The sequence below is a fragment of the Borostomias antarcticus genome (assembly GCF_949987555.1).
Source record: "Borostomias antarcticus genome assembly, chromosome: 10".
Lineage (NCBI taxonomy): Eukaryota > Metazoa > Chordata > Actinopteri > Stomiiformes > Stomiidae > Borostomias > Borostomias antarcticus.
The window spans coordinates 25,766,927-25,784,301 of record NC_140243.1 but is presented as its reverse complement, the minus strand read 5'-3'; the positions used below and the strand labels follow the sequence as shown (position 1 = coordinate 25,784,301).

The window sequence follows — 17,375 nt, the reverse complement described above, 5'->3', positions numbered from 1 at the left end:
AGAGAGAGGAGCGGGAGGGAGAGAGGGATGGGGGGGGGGGGGTTCAGGTGTTTCAGAACAGCTGGTCAACTCAGGGAGAGGGGTGGGGGGGGGGGGGGGTGAAGGGGAATGAGATGGGGGGGGGGGGAGAGAAGCTGAGAGAGAGATAATAAAAAAAATGTATCAGATGAATATGTCCTGAGAGATGGGGAATAATAGATGGATGGAGCTGGTGGATGATGAGGATGATGATTGACACTATAGAAGAACCAGACAGCCTTGTACACAGGCTGAAAGACTATCTACTGGCAGAGGGATGGGCAGTGTACACACACACACACACACAGAGAGAGAGAGAGAGAGAGAGAGAGAGAGAGAGGAAGGGAGAGAGAGAGAGGAAGGGAGAGAGAGAGAGAGAGAGAGAGAGAGAGAGAGAGATAGAGAGAGAGAGAGTCAGTGAGTGAGAGACTGGCTCGCTGATCTACAACAAACACATGATGGAATCAGGCAAACACAGGAACAAACACACAAACAATGCACTGACACTCAAACACAAAGACCGGAATGAGCATGCGCAAAGCCATCTCTCAGAGCAAATATAGTGTCTAGTTTCATTTATCTTTGTGTACACAGGAAGAGCAACACAGCATCCAATTCTAATGACCGCCAAAGGAAACGGAAAATTGGCTGAGCTCATAGTGTACTAGTTTTGTGCATTAATCGGCCTATTACCTCCTTTCGCATACCATGTTAGTTGGCCTCAGTCTATGCATGGAGTCTATGAGCTCCCTGCGTGGATGGGTGGGCGCGTGGGTGACAGGATGCTTTGTGCTTTGCCGCCATCTGCTGTGTGCGCGAGGCATAACCGTTCATCTCCAGTTTCATTTTCTACTTCATGCAGGGTCAGAATGTATGGAAACGGGTAGGTCTATCTCCTGGAGTGGAGACTACAGCCCCGTTTGAATCCTTCCTACCCAGGTGTGTAGTGGTGACTAAAGAAGTGGGTTTACTCCAGGCATACATGAGTGGTGGGTGGTTAAAGAAATGGGTATAAGCTACTGTGTGTGACAGTGTGTCCATGGATGAATAAGAACCTGTTCCTACCTCCCTGACCTGATAAGAATGGACCTCATATCCAGAAACGAATCTATGGCTGAAGGATCAACTAGCAAAGGTCGCCAGGCCGTCAGAACAAGGGTAACACTTTAATTCACCCCGACTTCTGTATGACCCGGAAACGCACATTCATATATCACATATTGTTATGTTATGTTATGTTATTTTTATTTATAACGCGCCCCCCAACCAACTGTTACATCAGCCCGGGGCGCAGCCCGGGTACAAAGAGAGACAAACAAAAACACAGGACTGCAGAGACACAAAATGAAACTACATTTAAGACACAAGACAAGGACATAAATTATAGATCGTCTGTGACAAGGAGGTGAGTTTTAAGCTGTGCTCTAAAAGAGTCCAGGGTGGTGGCGGACTTGATGTTCAGAGGAAGCTTGTTCCATAGCCCAGGTGCCATCACTGAGAATGCACGGTCTCCCTTTGTGACAAGTTTTGACCGTGGGACCTTCAGGGTCATCTGGTTGTCAGATCTGAGCCGGCGACCAGGCCTGAAGCTGGTAGGTTGGTCCAGGAGATCTTTGATGTAAGCTGGGGCGAGACCATTGAGGGCTTTGAAAACATACGTGAGGATCTTGAATTTCACTCTGCGCTTCACTGGCAGCCAGTGAAGGGAGGAGAGGACAGGAGAAATGTGTTCCCTCATCTTAGTGCCTGTCACCAGCCTGGCAGCGGCATTTTGGACTAGCTGCATGCTGTGGATGGTCTTGTCGGTGACCCCGGCATAGAGGGCATTACAATAGTCCAGTCTGGAGAAGATGAGCATTAGTACGACCCTCCGTAGGTCGCTGGAGGAGAGGAAGGACTTGATTTTGGATACTGTGCGCAGTTGGAAAAAACAGGATTGCACCACAGATCTCACTTGCTTGTCAAACTTGAGGTCTGTGTCAAATATGACCCCAAGGTTTCTGACGTGGGATTTTTCAAGGGTGGACAAGCTTCCTAGATTATTTCTGATCTGACTGATCGAGGTGGAGTTGCCGATCAGAAGGATTTCACTCTTGGTGTCATTGAGCTGCAGGAAGTTTTGTGACATCCACTCCTTTATGTCCCGCAAGCAGTCCTTCAGACGGTCCAGCCCAGAGGGATCGTCTGCCCTGAGTGGAAGATAGATTTGAGTATCGTCGGCGTAGCAATGGAAGGAAATCTTATGGCGATGAATGACTTGGCTGAGGGACAGCATGTAGATGGAGAAAAGGATAGGACCCAGTATTGAGCCCTGAGGGACCCCGCAGGTGAGGTTGACACGGCAGGATGAATGGTTGTCTATATTCACTGAAAAGGTCCTGTTGTTGAGGCAGGACAGGGCTGTGTTGGTGATGCCAACCCCCTGTTGGAGGCGGTCGAGGAGGATGGTGTGATCTATAGTATCAAATGCTGCACTGAGGTCCAGGAGAACCAGTGCAGCACATTTCCCTGAGTCAACGATGAGGAGTAGGTCGTTTAACACCTTCAAGAGGGCAGACTCGGTGCTGTGGCCGGCCCTAAATCCGGACTGAAATTTCTCCAGTATGTTGTTGTGTTGGAGACAGGGCTGCAGCTGACTGAGGACAGCCTTTTCTAACAGCTTTGACAGAAATGGTAATTTTGAGATGGGTCTGTAGTTGCTGGGGATAGTGGGATCTAGGCTGGCTTTCTTAAGAAGGGGCTGGACCACCGCTTCTTTTAGGCATGATGGAACGATACCTGTGGCCAGGGAGCAGTTGATGATGGACAGGATGTGAGGACCAACTGCCTCAAAAACCTCCTTAAGGAGGGGGGCAGGGAGGGGGTCCTGAGGGCGGCTGCCATCTTGGAGAGGGATGAGAGGGAGATGGAGCTGAACACGGAGAAGGTGGATGAGCATCTCAGAGTAACAGCTAGGTCCCGGGTGGAGGGTGGGATGTTTCTTCTGATGTTGTCGACCTTTTCTGAGAAAAAGGACAGAAACTCATCACACTTTGTAGGGGATGCATCCTGGATAGCAGTAGTAGGAGGGCAAACAACAGAATTGATGGTTCTGAATAAAATTCTGGAGTTTGGAGCATGAGACTAGCAAAGTACTTGGCTCTCTCTGCTTTAACCACCCTGTGGTAGCTCTTCTGTCTGTCTCTCAGTATTTTGAGAGAGACCTGCAGGCCATCTTTCTTCCACCTCTGCTCAGCCTGTCTCCATGCTCTCCTCTCTGCTCTGGTGGTCTCATTTAGCCAAGCCACAGCCTTGGGTTTGGGCTTTTTCATCTTGAGATGGGCAATAGAGTCCAGAACAGAACGGCAGGTGGAGTTGAACACGGACATAAGCTCCTCTGGGTCTGATGACAGCACCTCACCTGCCCTGGTGTTTTGGGCGGCAGCAAAAGCAGAGGAAAACTTTGCAGGTGTCTGGGCGCTGATAAACCGTGAGAGGCGTGCAGGAAATTGGATGTTAGTGGAGGGCTGAGACAGAGAGGATTGAAACACCACAGCATAATAGTCACAGTCAGTATGGGCGGGCATGGTTTCCACATTGCTGACAGGGAGATTGACAGAGAGGACAAGATCTAAGGTGTGACCTTTTTTATGGGTTGGGACGGAAACATGTTGGGTGAGACCAAAAGAGTTATCAGGTCCATAAATTCTCTCTTGTTATAATGGCCTAATCATAATTTCAAGTTCAGACGAGATCACTTTTGTCAAATTTGAACATTTATATACAAGCGCATAATATATGAATTTTGGCGGTGTGCTCTGTCCGGGGGGCCGCCTGCCTTCCACCGGCGTGGAAAGCGCTCCACGCCGCGTGGAGCGCGTTAGCAGGGGGAGGCAATCTAGGTGTTCCCCCCCTCTGGGCCAAGCCCTTGGCCCAGAGAGCCAGGAAGGGGGAACGGCATCTAGCCCCCTGCCTCAATGACGATCAGAGTGGGCCGCGATCGGGAAGACGCTCGGAGGTAACTCAGCCCACTAAGACCGTCAAAGAGTGCCACAGGAGGACTGCTGTACATTATAGTCCCTGGTCCCCACGGGCCGACGCTTCGTGGGTTCCGCGGGAGATACAGCCTAGTGTCTCTGCGTCCATGGCGCCCACCACGGAAAGCCACAGAGACCAGCTAGCGGCTACTCTGGCATCCACCGCTGGTGGAATACCTGCAAACTACCCCGGACAGAGAGCAACGATGACAACAGACGACATCGACATACGCAGGAGGAGCAGGGGAGGAGGTGGGGCGAGCATGAAGCACGACCAGCAGTAAAGGCAAGCGCGAACAATGACATGTTTTGACAGCTTAAATACGTGCGCTCTAGTGAGCTGACCAATGCTATGACAGCTACAGTCAGCTGTTGCTGCGTCATGCGTGACTGATTAACCTCTGCTGACCCCCCGGCCCTGACGTACGTGCCTCGGCTGAATTTGCGTCGGAGACTTCATTTTTTCAAAAAACACAAACAATAGAATGGCCTAAGTCAACATATAGCCTAGGCATAGACGGATTATGAAATGATGGGCCCCTGGGCACAGACACGCAACGGGCCCCCACACCACCCATTTAATTTATCAATACCAATGAGACTGCATCCAATTTGAAGATAATTTGAGAAAACTCACAATAAAAGCAACTTTACCCAGCTGGGACCTTAACTCTGTGAAAAGGACTTGTTTATTGGATTTCTCCCCAAAAGAGTTGAAGGGCCCATATGGAGTACTCAGCCCCTCTAAAGTACTATAGGCCTATAGATAAACACCCACTTAAAAAGTATCACGATGGTTTCTTTGACATGAATGACTAAGCCCTTTGATTATGTGACAAGAAATGCAAAGGGCCCCATGAGCTCTTTGGCCCGGTAGGCCCGTTCCTAATAGGTCTTTGCGTGGGCATAGGTTGACAGGGCTTACCGGGGTATAATGGGATCTTTTCAATAGGCTCTGTGCACCAGCTTCACTACTTCCTGAAAGTCACTTGGCTTCTTTATTTCCTGTCCAATATGATTGGATTAAGTGATTAATCAGGTGTGCGCTGGGTCTTCCGCACACCTGATTAATCACTTAATCCAATCATATAGAACAGGAAATAAAGATGCCAAGTGACTTTCAGGAAGTAGTGGAGCTGGTGCACAGAGCTTATTGAGGATGTAGGCAATTTCACCAGAGGTGGCCAGCATCGTGAAGAGATGACTTAGACAAAAAAAAATGATGATGATATTAGGGGGAAGGTAGCTCTGGAGGGAGAGTGGCCGGCTGGGACTCGCCAGGTCCCGGTTCGATCCCAGCTCCCGCCAATGCGGAGTATGTTCTCCCCGTGTTCGCAAGGGTTTCCTCCCAAAATAACCAAATAGGAACAGATGATTCACGCTGTCCGGGAGCTTGCACGCTGCCTACTGCCTGCTCCCATCTACCCTTGGAGGAAGGACGACGGGATGGCTGAAGAGAAGGAAGAATTTCATCACTGGACATCGGCGTTGCCGCCTCATCACCGTGTGCTGTGTCCCCACTGTATGACAATAAAAGTTGTTTGTTTATATATATATATATATATATAATAGGCATAGAGGTATGGAGACGGAAGTAAGCAGTTAGAAACATGCATTAGGCTACTTATAGACTATACACTGTCTCCCTGTAGCGGCTCGCATCCAGTTTAAAACTCTGGCGCTAACCTACAGGGCAATGAAAGGAACAGCCCCCTCCTACCTCCAGGCCATGGTCAAACCCTACAACCCCTCCTGACCGCTACGCTCTGCTACCTCGGGGCGACTGGTTGCCCCGTCACTCCGAGGCCCCTGCGGTCGATCGACACGGTCACAGCTCTTCTCTGTTCTGGCCCCGCAGTGGTGGAATGAACTGCCCACTGATGTCAGGACAGCAGAGTCGCTGCCCATCTTTCGGCGCAGGCTCAAAACTCATCTCTTCAAGAAGTACTACAACAATCCTCCCACCTAAGCACTTATTGTATTATATTATATTATATTGCACTGTACTTTAGATTGCGATTCTTGCACTTTGCCTTCAGCACTAGATTATGCTCTTAGTCACTTGTTTTAGAAAGAAGATGCACTTGTGAGTTCTTGCAAGTATTAGTACATTGGCTCTTCCTACGTTAAATGCAATTATTGTTAGTCGCTTTGGATAAAAGCGTCTGCTAAATGACTAATGTAATGTACTTGGGTTGTAGTCACATGTATCCACACGGGTGGCCTGTCATCTGACCGCCTCTAGATGGCGCTGTTGCACCGCAGACTATAGAGCGCAGTTCTTCCCGTCTCTGGTCACACACTGATGTGACGTGAACACGTCTCTGGCCACACCCTGATGTGACGTCAACACGTCTCTGGCCACACCCTGATGTGACGTGAACACGAACTGAGACCCTGCTGTGCATTGCATAGATAGCCTTAGGTTTTACCTTTGATAATCACAGGAGAAAATAATACCCTCAAGAAACACAACATTGCTGCATTCCTTGTAAATCACAGATCTAACAGGGATGGGATTCTATTTTGTGCTGTAGGCTGTCCTTTCATCTTGTTTATGAAATACAAAGCAAATGCAAAATAAATGTGCTTGGTAATGAAAAGCTGTGGCGATGACCACATTCTCACATAACCCAGCTACAAACCATTCACATTATATATAGTGCAACTTTGCATGTGCCTTTTTATTAATTATATTGCACTGCACTGTATTTTGTAATCGCATTTGCACTGTCCTGTCGTCTCCATCAGGACCCGTGTCAAATTCCTAGTGTGTTTACATGCCGAATAAACTGATGTTGAATCTCAAGGGAGAACCCAGGCGTGTCCTGGCCTTGACTCTGCCCACTCCACCCAAGTCCACTGATTCTAGACCTCAACAGAGTACAAGTTGACATTCTGTGTGATATCAGGTTAGGAAACGTGCGCTGGAGTATTTAGGGCCTGGAGAGGCTTTTTAATATGATCAGCTTTATTCAGTCCCATTGTACATCCAATATCCACTGGCAGTTAAATATGACGACAGACATTCATTTGTTCAAAAGATTTATTTAACAAATCAAGGTTTCTTGTTTGCAGCTGAAACCTGAGAAGAGAAGAGAGGAGACAAATTAGATGATTCAGATTCTCTTCCTACAGAATTTAGAAGTTGGGAGGAACTTCATCCCAGTAGAAACAAAAAAAACAACTTGGAGTAAATTGGTTCCACTACAGCCGCAGCCCAAACCGCCCTCCACGTTAGTGACGGTGCGTGGCATTACACCTAGCCCACGGGAAAGGAAAACGATTTCTAAAAAGCCGTAAAAAAAATACATTTGTGGAACCAAGCGTCTCCGTGGCACCCGTCCATTCCGTCGCCGTGGCGACCCCGGGGTAGCTCATCTGCATGCAGCTCATTAACGAGGAGACGCGGCGCCATACGGCAGCTCGGCAGGCGTGAAATTCCCTCCGCGCGTCTCTCCGCCGTACTGTACCCTCAGACTGTCACAGCGCCGTGCACACGCCCCAACCCGCCTCTAACCAGGCGGGCGCTCCGCACGCTCCGACTCAACACTGACAACTCGCTGCTCCTGCTTCCAGCCCCCTAACTTCAAGACTGACAAGCACCCCCGCCCCCAGCTCTACAGACAGACTGACAAGCACCCCCGCCCCCCCCCCCAGCTCTACAGACAGACTGACAAGCCACCCCCTAACTCTCAAGTCTGACAACATGGCGCTCTGTCGGAAAGCACAATTACATTCTGCGGGCGGCTGACTTTTGTTTTTTGTCAGGGTGGGGGATGGAGGCGGGGCTCGGGAGGATAAATCTCACCCAAGGACAGAGCTGTTTTCCGAGGCAGATGTCCGGCTAGAGCTTAACAACACTGACGTTTACTCTACCGGCAACATGCACCAGGGCCATGTTTAAAGATGAGACACCCAGCCTCATAGCCGGCTGTTTCTGGCGAGGGTGTTTTCTGGCTCCAAGACCAGGAACGCCAAGCGTAGGCAAGAAAGCACACGGAATCGCTGCTTCACATCAGACTCTAAAGCCGTTAGAGATACAGCAGACAGTGCTTGATTTAGAAGGTCCCGTTTAGTCCAAAGCTTTTCCCGAAGGCTAAAACCCACAAAGCTTTCGCTGCTATTGCATCTGATCCTGCTTTCAGTCACAAGGGGGAGTTTTGGGAACAGCCTGGATTCTTGTGCGGTCCCAGCCTCACACAGAAGCAGGGGGAGAGGGAGGGCTCACCTGGCCAGCAATCCTGTCCAGATCTCTGGTTCCCTGGGAGGTTAGTCGACGACCGCTGGAGAATAGAGAGTGGAGAGCGTCAGTACAACACTATATAGCATCAGAGCAGAGCAGCCCACACTACATAGCTTCCTGACTCCCGACCGACTGCCGTAGAATGGATACATGTATAGTGGGAGGGAATCTATACATTAAAAAAAAAAAAGTATGTTAAAAAAGAAAAAGAAAAAAAGAAGTAAAATCAAGATAGTCAGCATGAAGTACTTTCACAAGCATTGTCCAGAAATGTTCAAGCCTTCTCTAGGGCCTTGGCCTCTAGGCTAGAGGCGTCTCCAAGTATAACAGAGAACTGTGTCAGACGTATTGCATAGAAAGGACAACATTGGGTCTGACGGGAGTAGCAGCCAGGAGACCATTTCAAGACTGGTCATTCTAAAGGTCAAGAACACTCATTCGCCAACTACAGACACCCTTGTCTGAAAGGCACATGCAGATCAAAGCAGAAATTCAAAGATGGCCCCCAGCCCCTATTCCTACACTAGACACATCTGGTGTGGTTTCATAGCAAAGCTTCTTAAATAAACCTGAGACAGGGGTGTCTAGTGACAGCTTCCTGGGGACTGGGGGGGTCTGGTGACAGCTTCCTGGGGACTGGGGGTGTCTAGTGACAGCTTCCTGGGGACTGGGGGGGTCTGGTGACAGCTTCCTGGGGACTGGGGGTGTCTAGTGACAGCTTCCTGGGGACTGGGGGGGTCTGGTGACAGCTTCCTGGGGACTGGGGGTGTCTAGTGACAGCTTCCTGGGGACTGGGGGGGTCTGGTGACAGCTTCCTGGGGACTGGGGGTGTCTAGTGACAGCTTCCTGGGGACTGGGGGGGTCTGGTGACAGCTTCCTGGGGACTGGGGGTGTCTAGTGACAGCTTCCTGGGGACTGGGGGTGTCTAGTGACAGCTTCCTGGGGACTGGGGGGGGTTGGTGACAGCTTCCTGGGGACTGGGGGGGGTTGGTGACAGCTTCCTGGGGACTGGGGGGGGTTGGGGACAGCTTCCTGGGGACTGGGGGGGGGGGTTTGGTGACAGCTTCCTGGGGACTGGGGGGGTTGGTGACACCTTCCTGGGAACTGGGGGGTGTTGGTGACAGCTTCCTGGGGACTGGGGGGGGTTGGGGACAGCTTCCTGGGGACTGGGGGGGTTGGTGACAGCTTCCTGGGGACTGGGGGGGTTGGTGACAGCTTCCTGGGGACTGGGGGGGTCTGGTGACAGCTTCCTGGGGACTGGGGGGCTCTGGTGACAGCTTCCTGGGGACTGGGGGGTTGGTGACAGCTTCCTGGGGACTGGGGGGGTTGGTGACAGCTTCCTGGGGACCGGGGGGGTCTGGTGACAGCTTCCTGGGGACTGGGGGGCTCTGGTGACAGCTTCCTGGGGACTGGGGGGTTGGTGACAGCTTCCTGGGGACTGGGGGGTTGGTGACACCATCCTGGGGACTGGGGGGGGGTTGGTGACAGCTTCCTGGGGACTGGGGGGGTTGGTGACAGCTTCCTGGGGACTGGGGGTGTCTAGTGACAGCTTCCTGGGGACTGGGGGGGTCTGGTGACAGCTTCCTGGGGACCGGGGGGGTCTGGTGACAGCTTCCTGGGGACTGGGGGGGGTTGGGGACAGCTTCCTGGGGACTGGGGGGGTTGGTGACAGCTTCCTGGGGACTGGGGGGGTTGGTGACAGCTTCCTGGGGACTGGGGGGGTCTGGTGACAGCTTCCTGGGGACTGGGGGGGGTTGGTGACAGCTTCCTGGGGAGGGGGGTTTGGTGACAGCTTCCTGGGGACTGGGGGGGGGGTTGGTGACAGCTTCCTGGGGACTGGGGGGGGGTTGGTGACAGCTTCCTGGGGACTGGGGATTGGGGGGGGTTGGTGACAGCTTCCTGGGGACTGGGGGGGGTTGGTGACAGCTTCCTGGGGACTGGGGGGGGTTGGTGACAGCTTCCTGGGGACTGGGGATTGGGGGGGGTTGGTGACAGCTTCCTGGGGACTGGGGGGGGTTGGTGACAGCTTCCTGGGGACTGGGGGGGGTTGGTGACAGCTTCCTGGGGACTGGGGGGCTCTGGTGACAGCTTTCTGGGGACCGGGGTGAGACGTGTCCAGGCCCAGATCCCTGTGCTCACCCATTGGGGTCCTTCTCCACCATCTTCAGGGCCTCGAGAGCCTGCAGCACCTTGCGCGCCACGTTCTTGGAGCCTACACTGAAGTGGGCGGGGCACACGCCGTTGCGCTGGCGACCGCCATAGATCTTGGTCATGGAGCCCACGCCGGCGCCCCCGCGCAGGTACAGGTGACGCGCTGTGGAGGCTGGAGGGGGGGACAGGAGGCTTTAGGTCAACATCGGCAGTCAAGTTCCAATCAGCAGACTGGTGATCCCAGCAGGAAACTGATCAGATCTATTGTTAGCTCTAGTTATAGTTTACTATACTGGGACACAGCACCACACACACAGTAATAGCACTCCTGCGAGTAAGCTTCCACAACAAAGGCTAATTCTCCAGAGCTGATTCAAACATCATATCCTACTTTGAGCAGTAGCTATAAAGCCTAGTGTCCACATCCAGAGGGTCATCTCCAGTGTGTAGTGAGGGTTAGAGACTCTTACCAGCTCTGGTGTAGAACCAGTTCTCGTCACAGGGGGCCAGCTCCTTGTGCTTGGCCAGCTTGACAATGTCAACCCAGTCTGGAACCTTCAGCTTCCCTGACCTGGGCACACAAACAAGACATCAGTAGAGGCAACTCTACAGGGGCCCTCCGCACAACCTGGTAGAAAATTCAGCTTCAGTGCTCATTTCTCTACACAACCTGGTAGAAAATTCAGCTAAAGTGATGTGTTTGAGACAGAACTGTCTTTAGCAAAGCAGTTGTACTCACTTCTTCAGGAAAGCCGACAGGGCACGGACAAACTCCTGCTGGTTTACGTCTTTCACCGATACACCCGGCATCTGCACAAAGAGAACAACAAATATTGAAGATATTGAATTCTATTGAGTTTCCGAAGGCGGTCTGCGAAAATTGTGTTATCACGTGTCTTCTAGCACACTTCACACAGATACTGTACACTGCAGTGTGAGCTGTGAAGCTCAGGCTTGTAGCTACAAGTAGAACCCAGACGACCCAGGTGTCTATTATGGTGTCTAGTAAACTGTGTTGCATGCTAAACATTAAAGAAAGAACAGTATAGTAAGTATTATTAGATAGGAAATACATTCAACATGTTTATTAGACCACAAGGACACATCAAAGCACATACAATGTGTTTTGGATGTAAACAAAGAACGAATGAAGCTACATTTACATGGATTAATGAGGCCCACGAGTCAGCAAGTTAACTGAGCCATATGATTTGACTGCAACAATGAATTGTTTATTGAAAAGTTAGTCTTTACAGGCACATGGTAGAGAGCAGCTTTGTAACGTTCTAGTTAACCACACTAGAAATACAGCTATCCACACTAGAAACACAGCTATCCACACTAGAAACACAGCTATCCACACTAGAAATACAGCTATCCACACTAGAAATACAGCTATCCACACTAGAAACACAGCTATCCACACTAGAAATACAGCTATCCACACTAGAAACACAGCTATCCACACTAGAAACACAGCTATCCACACTAGAAACACAGCTATCCACACTAGAAATACAGCTATCCACACTAGAAACACAGCTATCCACACTAGAAATACAGCTATCCACACTAGAAACAGCTATCCACACTAGAAACACAGCTATCCACACTAGAAACACAGCTATCCACACTAGAAACACAGCTATCCACACTAGAAACACAGCTATCCACACTAGAAACACAGCTATCCACACTAGAAACACAGCTATCCACACTAGAAACACAGCTATCCACACTAGAAATACAGCTATCCACACTAGAAACACAGCTATCCACACTAGAAATACAGCTATCCACACTAGAAATACAGCTATCCACACTAGAAACACAGCTATCCACACTAGAAATACAGCTATCCACACTAGAAATACAGCTATCCACACTAGAAATACAGCTATCCACACTAGAAATACAGCTATCCACACTAGAAATACAGCTATCCACACTAGAAATACAGCTATCCACACTAGAAATACAGCTATCCACACTAGAAACACAGCTATCCACACTAGAAATACAGCTATCCACACTAGAAACACAGCTATCCACACTAGAAATACAGCTATCCACACTAGAAATACAGCTATCCACACTAGAAATACAGCTATCCACACTAGAAATACAGCTATCCACACTAGAAATACAGCTATCCACACTAGAAATACAGATATCCACACTAGAAATACAGCTATCCACACTAGAAATACAGCTATCCACACTAGAAATACAGCTATCCACACTAGAAATACAGCTATCCACACTAGAAATACAGCTATCCACACTAGAAATACAGTGGCTCTAGCTAGCTAACCAGGGGTGCTGGCCAAACAGATTCAGCTAGCTGGCCAACATCGAAATAAGCTAAGAACCACCAAGCTCAACACAGGAAGCAGTAGTGCGCAACAGTCACTTAATCTCATTGACGAACTAGCAAGTGTGCATGTGCTGAACCCCGGAATGCTCTAAACCAGAAGGATGGCTAGCTTTAGCATTAGCTTTAGCATTAGCTTGAGCTAACACACTGAGCACTAGCCACGGGATAACTAGCCCTGCCTAACTAGCCCCGGGGAGAGGCGCTACAATCACCAAGTAACGTTACTACTTTTCGGGTTAAGTTATAAGAGCCACCATAAATAAAACACGCATTTCATTTACGTTATATTTATGTTTCTTTCGATTCAAGCCAACTATCTACAGCCCACCGGGCCTCAGCATGGGGGCGGCCATTACTGGATGACTGAGCCTCATGCGAGTTTAAACCACTTAAACACAGCCAATTCACCCCTAAACAGTTACGACAACCCGTATTTTAATAATACATTCATTTAACTGTATCCGAAAATGTATAGGGTGATAATTGGTTTGAATTTTGTCGCAATTTAATGTGAAATCATTCGAGATAGTCAAGACAACCGTTTACCTTGCTTGTGGACAGCGAGAGGAAGAGGGCAGCACGGGGTTTCCTGCCCGGGTTAGCACGGGCGAATCCCGCTCACTCTCGCGAGATCTGAGCATACCTCCATGGATTTCTCCCAACCGTTCATATGGTGCGTTCGTTTATAACTGGGAGGTGGCAAATTGCGACTTGCTACTAGGAATGATTAAATAAAACACCGCATGAACTCGCACTTCCTCGTCGCAAATTCGGATATGTTTTTCAGCCCCCAGTTGCTCGAATGCACTAGATAACTAGGTAACTGTGATATAATGGTATATAGATATAACTAGATGTAACTGTGATATAATGGTATATATCTGAATGCACACAGGTCGGAGGTGGGTATTTTGCCACTTGCGACTTGCCACCTCCGACCACAAACGAATGCACCAATATTATACCTCCATGCTCCCCACAGATCTGCACCTCGCCTTGCGTCATCGTGTAGGCTCTCCTCGGGGGACTCAGGCCCCTGGAAGAATCTTGCCCCACCTGAAACAGAAGAATAGTCTTATGTGTTTCTTGATCTGATACATTGTTAATCTAAATTCCATCCTACAATTAGCGTATAAAACAAATACAACCGAAGATAATCTTATTTTAAGTCAAATGTGTTGAGCCTTTAGCCTACACCAGGCATTCCCAAACTGTGAGGCGGGCCTCCCCTGGGGGGCCCCAAAGAAATTCAGGGGAGGTGCGGAGGGATGGTTAGAAAGAAAAAAAAAACATGAAAAACATGTTTTTTATTTTTGGAAATGTCTATGGTTTTTATATATGAAATGTGCCTTTAAAGGTCAGAAGATTGAAATAAATAATTGGAGAGATTTATACTAAATTTGTGGATAGTGCAGAGAGAGCCTCCCCCCGCAGGCATGAATGTATTGTGTGAAAACGTCATTGTAACACTTTACAATAAGGGTACATTAATAAGCATTAGTTAATGCATTAGCATTAAGTTAGAGTTAACTAATGTCTCTATTAACCATTTACTAATGTTATTTATGTTAACTAAGGTTAATTCTAAGCCTAACCCTAACCCTAACCTTAACTAAGGTATTAATTAACATTAGTAACCTAACCTAACCCTAAATAAGCATTAGTTAACAGTTAACTAATGTTTTTGTGACCCTTATTGTAAAGTGTGTGTTAGGGTTTGAGGCAGGACCCAAAAGCAGACGGCAGGCCAGCAGCTCAGGTTCAAAATATGGGTTTTAATTTCCAAATAATACCAGGAGGAAACGCAGGGGAAACACGCACTAACATTGACAATGAACCGACCAAACACACAAGGAGGTAGAACAAAACCAAGTGACAAAGTGTACAATAGTCTCTGGGGGCAGTGCAGGGGCAGTCACCGGGAGAGGTGCTCAGGGTCCAGGAAGGTCCAGGGGGCACAGGAGCTCAGGGCCAGAATCAGGGGGTGAGCAGGGCGAACCAGGGGCCCGGGCAGGGGCGAGGGTCCGGACCAGGAGCGAGCAGAGTGGACCAGGGGTCCGGGGCGAACCAGGGGTCCGGGGCAAATCGGGGGTCCAGGGCAGGAACGCGGGTCCAGACCGGGAGCAGGGGCCGAGCCGGGGCGGACCCGGCCCAAATCACAACAGTACCCCCCCCCTCAAAGGCCGAATCCCAGACGGCCCAAAAACCCCAACCAGGGAGGGCAGAGGGGGCCCGGAGGAGGGGCCCGGAGGAGGGAAACGGACAGCACCGGGAGCCTCGGGCGGACGGCCTGGGAACTGGCCAGGGACAGTGCAGATCTCCTCTGGCGGACGGCCAGAGGGCTGACCAGGGACAGAGCAGAACCCCTCCGGCAGACGGCCAGAGGGCTGACCAGAGACAGAGCAGAGCGACTCAGGCGGGCAACCAGAGAGCAAAACGGCAGGGCAGGGCAGGTCCGGAGGATGACCAGGAGGCCCGGCCGAACGGCGGAAGCATCTGGGAAGCAGAGCTGGCCTCCAGAGGCGACGGCAGGACCGCTCAGGGGACCGACGGCGCAGGCAGGATCGCTCAAGGGACCGACGGCGCAGGCAGGACCGCTCAGGGGGCCGACGGCGCAGGAGAGACCGCTCAGGGGGCCGACGGCGCAGGAGAGACCGCTCAGGGGGCCGACGGCGCAGGAGAGACCGCTCAGGGGGCCGACGGCGCAGGAGAGACCGCTCAGGGGGCCGACGGCGCAGGAGAGACCGCTCAGGGGGCCGACGGCGCAGGCAGGAACGCTCAGGGGGCCGACGGCGCAGGAGAGCCCGCTCAGGGGGCCGACGGCACAGGAGAGCCCGCTCAGGGGGCCGACGGCGCAGGCAGGAATGCTCAGGGGGCTGACGGCACTGGCAGGAACGGTCAGGGGGCCGACGGCGCAGGAGAGACCGCTCAGGGGGCCGACGGCACAGACGGACCCACCAAGGCGGCTGGCGACGTAGACGGAACCCCCGAGGCCGGCGAAACCGCTCAGGTGGTCTGCCATGAAGCAGGAGGGCAAGAAGAGCGGTGTCTGGGGGAACAGAGCTGGAAGATCGCCAGAGGACCAGCCCTGGGGCTGGGGTGGCCACAGGGCCTGGCGTGGCAGCTGAGCCAGGGGTATCTTGGAGATCAGAGTCCGGATCCCCTAACTGAACAGGGTTAGATAGCCTGGGCCTAACAGGGCTAACGGGACCGAGACTAGCTGGGCAGACAGGGTCAGGACCTGCAACTGCTACCGTTACCCCTACAACTATAGCTACGACTATGACTATGGGGTCAGGGGCCAAGTCATCTACAGAGAATGGGATGACTACAGGGACAACGGGACTGGGGCTAGTAGGTCTCACAGGATTGGGGCTTGAGGAACAGGGGCTAACAGGGCCTGAGCTACTAACAGGGCTGGAGCTAACAGGGCTGGAGCTAACAGGGCTGGAGCTAACAGGGCTGGAGCTAACAGGGTTGCCGGGGTCAGGGACAGCCACCACTAAGGGGACAGGAACTGGGTCAGGTAAGGAGTTGGAGTCTGGAACCGGAATTGCTACCGCAATAGCCACCGCTATGGCTACAGCAATGGCGACGGCTATAGGGTCAGTGTCAGCTGCCGGTCCAGGGACAGCTACAGGGCCTGGAACAGGGCCCTGTGGGGGCGCAGCCATGGAGGACTGCTGAGGCTCACGAGGAACAGGAGTCTCTTGTAGCTCAGGGAACAGCACAGCCAAGGGGGCCTGCTGGAGCATAGCCATGGAAGACTGCCGGGGCTCATGAGGAACAGGAGTCTCTTGTAGCTCAGGGAACAGCATAGCCAATGGGGCCTGCTGGAGCACAGTCCTGGAGGGCTGCTGGGATGCAACCACAGGTGGCCACTGGAGCACATGAGGAACTGGAGATGCTTGCAGCTCGGTGTCCAGGAAACACTGCAGGTCACTGATGGGTGACAGCTGCGGCTGGGACTCCGTGGATTGCTGAGGCATGGAACACAGGGGGCGTCTGTGGCACGGAGACCTGGAGGTGCCCACGGTGCAGAGACTAGGAGGCGCCAGAGCGCTGAACAAAAGATGCTCCGGGGTGCTGGGTTGCCGTAGCTCGAGGACACTGGACAGCGGAGTCACTGGGCCGCTGGTCAGCAGGGGAACGTCTGATACGCTGGGGAGCGAAGACGCCGGGGCACTGGGGAGCGAAGACGCCGGGGCACTGGGGAGCGAAGACGCCGGGGCACTGGGGAGCGCAGACGCCGGGGCACTGGGGAGCGAAGACGCCGGGGCACTGGGGAGCGCAGACGCCGGGGCACTGGGGAGCGCAGACGCCGGGGCACTGGGGAGCGCAGACGCCGGGGCACTGGGGAGCGCAGACGCCGGGGCACTGGGGAGCGCAGACGCCGGGGCACTGGGGAGCGCAGACGCCGGGGCACTGGGGAGCGAAGACGCCGGGGCACTGGGGAGCGAAGACGCCGGGGCACTGGGGAGCGAAGACGCCGGGGCACTGGGGAGCGCAGACGCCGGGGCACTGGGGAGCGAAGACGCCGGGGCACTGGGGAGCGCAGACGCCGGGG

The 17,375-nt window shown here is 52.2% G+C and overlaps 1 protein-coding gene across 1 annotated transcript; it reads right to left on the bottom strand.

Moving 5' to 3' along the window:
* Positions 1-7,066: 7,066 nt before the first annotated feature.
* On the bottom strand, positions 7,067-13,375 carry rps19 (ribosomal protein S19). The gene is made up of 6 exons (XM_084445175.1): positions 13,355-13,375; positions 11,171-11,241; positions 10,902-11,002; positions 10,420-10,603; positions 8,266-8,320; positions 7,067-7,119 (listed from the first exon to the last, which is right to left on the bottom strand). Exons 2-6 carry the CDS (start codon positions 11,239-11,241, stop codon positions 7,093-7,095), a joined length of 438 nt encoding a protein of 145 aa, XP_084301301.1. The 5' UTR covers positions 13,355-13,375; the 3' UTR covers positions 7,067-7,092.
* Between the last annotated feature and the right edge of the window lie 4,000 nt (positions 13,376-17,375).

What these genes read in the sequence shown, in the direction of transcription:
- rps19 (XM_084445175.1), bottom strand. Translation starts at nt 11,241, where the DNA reads ATGCCGGGTGTATCGGTGAAAGACGTAAACCAGCAGGAGTTTGTCCGT. An exon ending in CTGTCGGCTTTCCTGAAGAA is followed by an intron (nt 11,003 to 11,170) that starts GTGAGTACAACT and finishes TTGTGTGCCCAG; the next exon opens with GTCAGGGAAGCTGAAGGTTC. An exon ending in CTGGTTCTACACCAGAGCTG is followed by an intron (nt 10,604 to 10,901) that starts GTAAGAGTCTCT and finishes CCCCCCCTCCAG; the next exon opens with CCTCCACAGCGCGTCACCTG.